The sequence below is a fragment of the Mandrillus leucophaeus genome, unplaced genomic scaffold (assembly GCF_000951045.1).
Source record: "Mandrillus leucophaeus isolate KB7577 unplaced genomic scaffold, Mleu.le_1.0 Scaffold321, whole genome shotgun sequence".
NCBI lineage: Eukaryota > Metazoa > Chordata > Mammalia > Primates > Cercopithecidae > Mandrillus > Mandrillus leucophaeus.
Genome location: NW_012103377.1, coordinates 321,356 through 331,005, shown reverse-complemented (window position 1 = coordinate 331,005; position 9,650 = coordinate 321,356). Strand labels below are relative to the sequence as shown.

The window sequence follows — 9,650 nt, the reverse complement described above, 5'->3', positions numbered from 1 at the left end:
AAAAAAAAAAAAAAAAAAAAAAAAAAAGCCCCTATAGTTCAAGCCCATACTGCCATGCCTCAAAGAAGGTCCAATGTTTCAAACTTCTGTAGTATGAAATAGATAAATTAGGAGGCTACTGTTCACATTAAGAAGATATTCAACACAGGTTTCTCTAAACAATGAATAGAACATTCCATATATTATTTGGAATACATTCAACCTTTCTGAGGAAGCATCTGAAGAATAAAACAGAAGACAGCTGAAGTGGTTTGTACAATATCAATGTAAAATTTCAAAGTGCTTATGAACATTTGTTATTCATATTTAGCCAGTGTGTCTTACCATAAGATCATGCAACCTGTTTTTACCCCAAATGGATGAAAGCAACAGGGGGTAAGGAATGGGGTAGCCCAGACTTTTGATAGGAGCATGAGCTCAAACAGAACATACTGCAGTAGACCAAGTCCCAAGGCAATGAAAGCTAGAATCACAGTCTAAGGATCTATCCAATCCATTGTGGGGGACAGAATGGAATCCAGAGAGGAAAGTGATTTGCTTAAGTGCACACAATTATTCAATGGCAAAACTGACACTGGAACAAGACTATGGGCTCCAGCAAGTCGAGACCAAGCTTCAGCATATTTGTCTTGCCAGTCCTCTGTCCTTTCACTGTGGGCTAGTTTAGCTCTCCCTGGCCAGATCTAGATTTGGCTTGATGGGCATTGGTGTGGAGCCCCAGAGGCCACAAGGAAGCAGATCCATTTGCCCTCATCAGGAACCATCCCAGCCTTTCCACTTCTCCCTACCCACAGCCTGGAGGCCTCAGGAGAGGACATATCCTGGGGCTGGACTCAACTACCCAGGATATCCCAGAATTATACTTCTGCACTAGCCAGAAATAAGCCACCATGATTTTGCTTCCATCTTCACAGATGAAAAACAAAGGCTATCAGATGGAGAGGCCTTCAACTTTCAGTACCCTTCCTCTTATAACTTATTCTTACCCAAACCATCCTTGCCAGCTTCCTCACCACCACAGTGGGAGAGGTGTCTTTTTTCTCCCTGAAGCCAATCCTTCCACTTGTGCACTGGAGTCCAACCTGTCCAGCCTAAGAGACATTCTCTTCATCAGTTGTCCCCATCACCATCACCCTTTCCCTCTCCCACTGGCTCTTTCCCATTTATATTTAGGCACAAATTGCTATCATCTTAAAAGAATGAGCCAACCAAAAGATTCGACATCTTGGGTGGATGAAAGGAATGAAAAATAAAAGGAAAAAAAGATGAAGGGAGGGAAGATGAAAGTTACAAAAGAAGGAAGGGGAAAACCTAGTCTCTAGTAACCCTAAGCCCTGATTTGTCCACCTCTGGGTACTACACATTCTATCTGCTTCCTCGCTCAGTCAAGCTTCCACTTCCCTACCACCTAGAGGCTCCTCAATCTAATGCCATCCAGACTCCGTTCCCACCACTTCACTGAAACATCATCATTGACCTCTTCTTTCTAAATCCAAAGGAAATTTTTCCTTCTTATCTCATTTGATCTCTCTACTGCATTTGGTTCTATTGGACATTCCTTCCATGAAACTTACACTGCCCTTGGTCCCTTGATCTCCCAGCTATTTGAGAAATACTCTCTCTGTCTTCTTTTCATGATCCTTCTTCTAGTGGCCCTTTAAGTAGTCTTCCTCAGGGTTCCAACCTGGGAAGATTCTGGGATGAAGTAGATTAGCTTAACCAGATTTCATGTAGAGACAGATGAATAGAAGGAAGAGTCTAATAGCTTTAATTACAGCTCCTCTATTTTCCCCCTCTAAGAGGCTGATACGATGGCTCAGGGTCAGTTACTTTCTAGAATTAGCCCTGTAGTGGGATTATCCTGAGGCACTCTTCCTAGGTAACCATTTCCATTCACTTCCTTCTCAGTCCAGAAACTAACTCAATTTCACTCTCATCCATTTCACCGCCTCAATTTCACATCTCCTCCATGCTATTTCCCAGATCTATATCTCCAGCTCAGAACTCTCTCCTGAATTCCCCAACCAAACATGAACTAGACATCTCCAAGTGGAAGTCCCCATGGAACCTCAGACATAATTCTCACAAACTCTACTTCCCTGGCACACCCATCTCAGTGATGACACTCACTAGCTGGAGCCAGAAAACCAACTGTGCCTTCCTTGATCTTTTTTTTTTTTTTTTTTTTTTGAGATGGAGTCTCGCTCTGTCGCCCAGGCTGGAGTGCAGTGGCACGATCTCAGCTCACTGCAACCTCCGCCTCCCGGGTTCAAGCAATTCTCCTGCCTCAGCCTCCCGAGTAGCTGGGATTACAGGAGCACACTACCATGCCCAGCTAATTTTTGTATTTTTAGTAGAGACAGGTTTTTGTCATGTTGGCCAAGCTGGTCTCGAACTCCTGACCTCAAGTGATCCGCCTGCCTCACCTCCCAAAGTGTTGGGATTACAGGCATGAGCCACTGCGCCTGGTCCCTTGATCTTTCATTGAACCTGCCCCATGCTCAGACTTAGTTATCAAATCCTGGGGCATTTGCCTCCTTAGTGTTTCCCATATGTATCTAGTTCTCTCCTTTCCCACTGTCCTTCTATAACTTCAAACTTATTAATTCTCATCTAGATTACTGCAATGGTCTCTTTACTGAAATAGAATAAGAAAGGATAGCATAGAAAGTATAAGAGTGCAAAACATGAAGTAAGGAAAAGTGATATTCGGTTTTAGTTATGACTACATATATGTATATGTGAACTGTGCAATGTGAAAACTATTTATCACTGTAGGTCCTCAGAACTGATCCTAACAGGGCTGGGTAAGTGTCTAAGCTCCCTGTAAAGCCACATGTAGCCATTGAGCACTTGAAATTAGCTAGTCCATATTGAGATGTGTTGCAAATACAATATACGCATTGGATTTCAGACTTAGTATGAAGAAAATAATGTAAGATCTCACTAATAATTTTTATATTGCATGCTGACATAATAATATTTTGGATACAAAGTTAATTTCACCTTTTTTTAACTTTTAAAACTGTGGCCACTTGAAAATTTTCAATTACACATGTGGCTCATGCTGTATTTCTACTGGGCAGAGCTGTTTTAGTGTTCTAGGCCAGTATGTGCCACCCACAATGGGGGCTTAAGATCCACTCAAAAATAGATTGATCCTTTCCATGTCCCAAAATATGTTTTGGGGTCAGCAAGCGAAACCTTTTATTCAAATGCAGGGACTTGTCTTAACTTTGGGATTGGGTGAACAGAGTCCTCCCTGCCGGGAAGTACTTTTGCTCAATGGATAAAATACAGCTTTTAAGAAAGTCTAATATGTTAAAGGCAAACTTACAAAAAAGCTCTCTTAAGGGATTTCAGCATTCTGGCATGCGTCCACAAACCAAACTACTACCTTCTATTAGATGGAAATGCCCCTTTAGGGGCAAGGGCTTTGGATTCACTTCTTTTATTTCTCTCCACAGCACCTGGTACATTGCTGTGTCTGGAAGTGGTTAACTACCTGGCTGACTGTGGATCCCATGGGTAAGGGAGATGGTAGGGGTTGGTAAGGATTGGTAGGAGACTCAGTTTTCTCTCAGTTATCTTCCAAAGCTCTGCATTGCTAAATACTTTAAATCTTCCTCACTGCCTGATTGAGGAGATATGCATGCACTCTTTTGATTTCTATATGCTAAATCACCAAAATAAAACACAGAAACTACCTATCATATTTGATTTAGATTTATTTCTTCCATAAGGGTTTAGCATTAGGCAAATGGGGGTTGGAGGGGTAGTGAGAGAACAAACCTAAAACAATCAAAGAAACTAATTGATTGATTCCATGCTAAATACACCTGACTAGTATCAATTTGCAAGACATGGATGTTGCATTTGGATAGAGACCAGCAGGAAGATATCTAATAATAACCTTAGGCAGAATTCCAGTTGACCACAGTAAATGCCCAAGGAAGCTCATGTTTATTTATTTTTGCCAATATTGCGCATTAAGAGTGTTTCACTTTAAAATGTATGCTGTTCTGGGTGGCTAAATAGATGGCAATATTAGCAAAGGAAGCCATTGATGTCTCTGGAAATCTGATCACCTTTCTGAACACTAGCAGATGAGCATGCTACCTCCAAACTGACATAATGAACCTTCTGCAAGACAGCAGTCTCTTGGCACTGCTCCGCTTTGAAGTAAAACCCGAAATGAACTCCTCCTGCTAACGTGGCATATTGAACCAGCCCTTTTTTATTTCCAAGGCCTTCTCAGTTGATCCATAGTATATCCATCTTCATGGAAGTGACTATTGCAGGCTAGAATTACAATTCCTTCTGACAACAGAATGCACCTCTAGAAGAACTTGACCAAGGTCGTTAACCAAATCCTCAAGCAGACAACTTTCAGGGTGCCTGGGCCTTGTTAGAAAGGGCTTCTGGGACACCTGCTGAGACCAGAGGATCTTTCTAGGCATAATCTGAGGGCTGGGAAGATATGAGGACACAGTCCTTGCTCAGAGGAGTCCTTGTATCTCAGGAGTTAGTTTCCAAGAAGGGCTATTACATCATATCACCCAAGGTCACTCAGTTTCTCATCTTGACAGTCAAGCTTATGAGTCACCTTGCATCGTGTTTAATCAGGAAAATAGTAAAGAACTGAAAACAAGTCAAGAATCAAGAGTAAACATTTAACAATGTAAAGAGTTCTCAGAAGCATCTCAAATCAGAGCACCATGGTAAAATGGTAAGGGTAGTAAGATTGCATTCCTAAAATACAGGCTCTATCATAAAACCTAGGTAATGTTTTTGTTATTTCTTTTCTAATTTCTTTATCAGAGTTATTGCATTCTATTTAATCGTCTCCTTTCTTATATGTTCCTCTAATGAAGAATAAGGCAGGTAGAGAAACTACAAGTATTCCTGTCAGAAAAACTTCCCCCTGAAATATAATTCAGTCATATCCACAATATTATTATCAATTTGTTACTTACAGGGATCTAAAATATAGAGTGCTTTAAAGTCCTGTTTATTCACTCACGTATGCCAGCTCCCCACTTCATTTCAGCAACTGGGAGAAGGAGCCTGACCTCTGAAGGAGAATCCAAGTGTGGAGCTTCAATCCTAAACAGGCCCCCTGCAAACATTTCATACACTTTCCGTAGTTAAGCAACTCAGTAGCCACACTCTGATGATGGCTGTGGTGTCAGTGACCCACATGCAATTTGGAGCTATATGCCTGGGTGCTGGGAGAAATGCAGAATTTATACAATTTGAAATATGAAGACACTAGCAAAGCTACAAGATCAACAGAAACTACTAAAAACCAGAAAGAAATGTTAATTTCATGTTTTCACTTGCTGCTCACTCTCTTCATCAACAAACTTCTTTATTAAGTAGTTAGTATGTGCCTTCATTATTAAAGTAAGATCATTAGCAAAGTAAAGTTAGGCTATGAAGTATAAATCTAAATTTAGAATATAACCCTACAGTGATCAAAGTTAGCTCATAAGAGAAGGGACTTTAAAAATTTTAGAAGTGTTTTATAAATTGGTTGCAAGCCCCTATTTAAACAGTCAAATTTCAGTAGCCCGTGATAATGATGAACAACATGGAAAATTTTGTATCATAAGTAAATCAAAGCAGGTGCTTCAACAGTTCAACTTCTGTACATCCCTATCATACCTATGCATGTGTGTGATACACACACACACGCACACACGCACACACACACACAACCAGAACTGCCAAAAAGATGGAAAGGGAATGTATCTCACGAGTATGTCACAGAAGAAAGATCTTCCACTTTTCAGGTGTAGAGCTCTGGGTTCAAATCCTAGCTCTCCCCCCTTCAAAGCTCTGTGACCCTTGGGCAAGTCACTTACTCTCTCTGAACCTCAGTTTCCTTATTTCTACAATGGGTGGGAGGTGAGGCTGTAGAGCACATTGCCAGCTTAGCGTGGTTCTTGTGAGTTACCACCTGGAATAAGCTGTCACAAGTGAAAGTGGAAAGTAACTTGGCCAGGCGCAGTGGCTCACACCTGTAATCCTAATACTTTGGGAGGCCAAGGTGGGTGGATCACCTGAGGGCAGGAGTTCGAGACCAGCCTGGCCAACATGGCAAAACCTCGTCTATACCAAAAATACAAAAAAATTAGCCAGGCATGATGGTGCCCACCTGTAATCCCAGCTACTCAGGAGGCTGAGGCAGGAGAATCGCTTGAACCTGGGAGGTGGAGGTTGTGGTGAGCCAAGATCGGGCCACTGTACTCTAGCCTGGAGGACAGAGTGAGACTCCATCTTAAAAAAAAAAAAAAGTAACTTGAACCTTCTTCTTTCCCTTAATTTTCTCTGCCCATCTCCCTCAGGCAGAAGCAACCAAGAAGCAGCATAGCTAAGAGGTAAAAATGGAAGGAAAAATAGTAGACAAAAGAGACTGAAATGATGCACAAACTGGAGCTGGATGCTGCCTTTCTCTCCTCTACCCTTTACTTCTGTCAGGAAAGTATGTGATGCAAATTTGAAGATTGCGGTTACTTTAAAAAATACATTTTTGGGTGAGCATGGGCACACACACACACACACACACACACACACACATATATATAGTGCTGTGGCACAAGCCTGTAATCCCAGGTACTTGGGAGGCTGAGGCAGGAGGATCACTTGAGTCCAGGAGTTCAAGTTTGAGGCCAGCCTGGACAACAGAGTGAGTCTCTCTCTCTCTCTGTATTTATGTGTATATATGTATATGTGCATATGATTATCTTGTAATATGCTTTCAGTGGTCATTTTTCTTTATGCTAAACCCATGAGTTGTTTAGTGACTCAAAGGAATCCCTTAGTAACAAACTTATTGGGATGGTTTGTGTCTCATGAGAACATAGACACTACATTGTGTATGTCATTCAGTAAGTGGCTAAAGTGTTAGGGCACAGTTACTATTAAACTGTCCTAAGAGAAAATATTTTTAAAAATAGAAGCATAGGGGCAAAAAAGCCCACAGGGCTCTAATATAACTTCCTCTGTATTTGTGCTTTTTAGGAAGTTGTTCTAAGCCTCCTTTGAACCCTTATTAACTCGTATTAATAACAGTTTTATGATGGGTTGGCCTTCTCAACTGTGAGCCCTAATTTTGCAGGTTCAGAGAAAATGCTACATCACAAAATCCTTTTTTAAAAAACTCTTCCCAGGGTCAAACTCCACAGCCAATCAAAATATTCCACCTTTTAACTTGAGGGAAATCGCTAAAGGTAAGGATAGCTTTAGTGTGTCTTTTGGATTGGGGGGCTCAAAGAGAGGTCTCCCCAAGTTCCACAAGACTTCGGACCACAGAAAACCCACCACCCATGCGTGTGTTTGATTCCTTGAGGACACATGCTGCGGTGGTTGGGAACGAAGTTTCACATCTACCTAAAAGATCATGACCAGTGGTAGAGAAACGACCAAATTTGGGAGAGCAGTTACGGTGCAGTTACGGAGGCGGAAGGACGCTCTCAGTACCCCGTTTCCACACTTTCATTCTTAAAGGCATGCAGCCCCTTTCTAAATAAATGTAGTGTCCCCAGGTTTCCACTACCTGAAGAGAAACCCTCACAGCACACTCTGGAAATGTTTTACAATTCATTTGAAATGCGTATTATTTCTAAGTAAATCATTGAGGGACTCCTATGTATTTATTTATTTATTTTGAACATTTTCAAACGGATGGGGAAGTTTTGCTTCCATGTCGTTTCCATTTTTTTCCCCCAAATTGGCATTAGGCACCAAAATCAGTTGAGGAACGAATCATTCCTTAGCTAGAATTTAAAACTTAACAAGGGACTCGTCCCGAGCTTGGTGAAGAGAATACCATTTTAAAATTGCACTGTAGGATTTTTTTACCTTCAGACAAGAACACACCTAAAAGGAAAAAGGCCCTCCCCTCCTCCCGAAGCACAAAAACACAGCATATCCCAAGCAGCCCGTTTCCTACCCAGCCAATACAACAACGCTTTGTAAACTGAGAGCAGCGCCCGGTATAGAAGCTAAGTATAAACAGCTGAGAAGGATTAGGCGGTAGCGCTCTTCTCATTTACATGAAAATCCTCTAGGCATCGTTTTCCTCGCTGGCTGCGGGCGCATAAGGAACTCTTTTATGCCATAGCCACGCATACATTTCCATCCTTTGTCTTTACTTACCAGTCGAGGCTGTGGGCATGTGTGCTCTATTTCCTCCATGGTTTCTGAGGGAGGCTCATTGGAAAGGGATTTTGGGATACCTGTTTCTGACTCAGCATCAGTGGTAACTACTGGCATGGCCAGTGAATGCTCCCTCTAGCTCTACACCCTCAGAGAGTCTCCTCCCAGGCAGAGAATGTTTTCTTTGTCACGTATTTTTCTCCCCGCCACCCTCCACCCATCCCCCGCTTCTTCTCCCCTTCTTTCTGTCTTCCCTGGGGGAAGTAAAGAGGTTACCCCCCCACCCCCCACCCCGCCCCTTTCTCTCTCTCTCTCTGTCAGAAGCCAAGAGGCAAGGCCTCAGTTTATCACTATAACAACCAGACGACACTGAAGCGGCTGGTGCGGGATACAGTAGCTCATTTGCATAGAGCGCGCTGGTTGGCTACTGTCATCATAGTACCACTCCGCCGGGGAGCGGCCGGGCCCCATTGGCTGGCCCGCCGTACCCACGGGCCCGAACTTACTGCTTTTGTTTCTTCTGTTTAATTCAGTTGCAAAGGTCTCCGTCCTCTCTGGGCACAGGACCCGGGCTGCGCCACCCAGATAACATAAAACCGCTTCCTGAGGGGCCTAGGGCGCCTTGAGAAACAACATAGCAGACCTCCACTAATAAAGGACCGTGTCCCTGGGATGAGCTAGTGCATGATGTGCCATAGTCAGGATATTTGCCAAACAGGAGTCACTCTGAAGACAAAGCCACTTTTGGGCCCAAATTCATTGTGCCAATTGCCAGTGGGGGGCCCCTCCGGGCATTCACTATGGGCACCTGAGTGTTCACCCCCTGGACTTCATGCAACCCGAACCCTGGCAGATCCCCTTGTGGCCTGGTGTAGCCCTGGAGCCCTCCCCTGGGGCTGCCCTAAGGGGAACTTTGAAGGAGGTAGATTGTCTTTAACAGTCTGCCTCCTACTCCTGGCTGCCCTTCCCAGTTGCTTCCTCTGTCAGCCACTCTTCCCCGTCCCCAGCTATTCAAAGTTTCCTCAAGAAGTCTTGCTGTTGTATGCCTTTCAATACACTGTTCCATGCACTGCTCTATTATCTCTTGGCCCCTACGTACTTGTCGTGGATCCCATTTCCTAAGTATCCTGCCCTCAGCCAAATGCCCATGGCAATCAGAGATGGAATGTTAACGATCAGGTGCTTTAATGTCTACATTATCTAGGGACATTCACATTTTAAGAGGAGCATTCTGAAGACACACACCCAAAGAACTTACCAAGGTATTCATTGTGAATTGTCACTTTCAATATTAATAAAAAATCATGATGATCGCTGGCATTTATTAAACACAAGCACGGTGCTAAGTACTTTACCTACTTCTTGTTTAATCTTTGTAAGAACCCAAAGAGGTAGATCCTATTGTTTTCCTCATTTTACAGGTATTCACATTCACAAAATTCTAAAATAATGCAGCTGGGATTTGAAGGATTTTTTTTTTTTTTTTT

The 9,650-nt window shown here is 42.8% G+C and overlaps 1 protein-coding gene across 3 annotated transcripts in view; it reads right to left on the bottom strand.

The window, feature by feature from the left end:
- Nucleotides 1-9,650, bottom strand: part of PCYT1B (phosphate cytidylyltransferase 1, choline, beta) — a 144,368-nt gene that overhangs the window by 99,197 nt on the left and 35,521 nt on the right. For 2 of the 3 annotated variants that reach the window (XM_011987995.1, XM_011987997.1), the window contains exon 1: nucleotides 8,164-8,525. The exons of the other annotated variant lie outside the window; for it this stretch is intronic. In XM_011987995.1, the coding sequence (XP_011843385.1) occupies nucleotides 8,164-8,280 (117 nt within the window). In that variant the 5' untranslated portion in view covers nucleotides 8,281-8,525. Of the gene's footprint in view, nucleotides 1-8,163; nucleotides 8,526-9,650 lie in introns of those variants that run through there. 3 annotated transcript variants of the gene reach the window in all.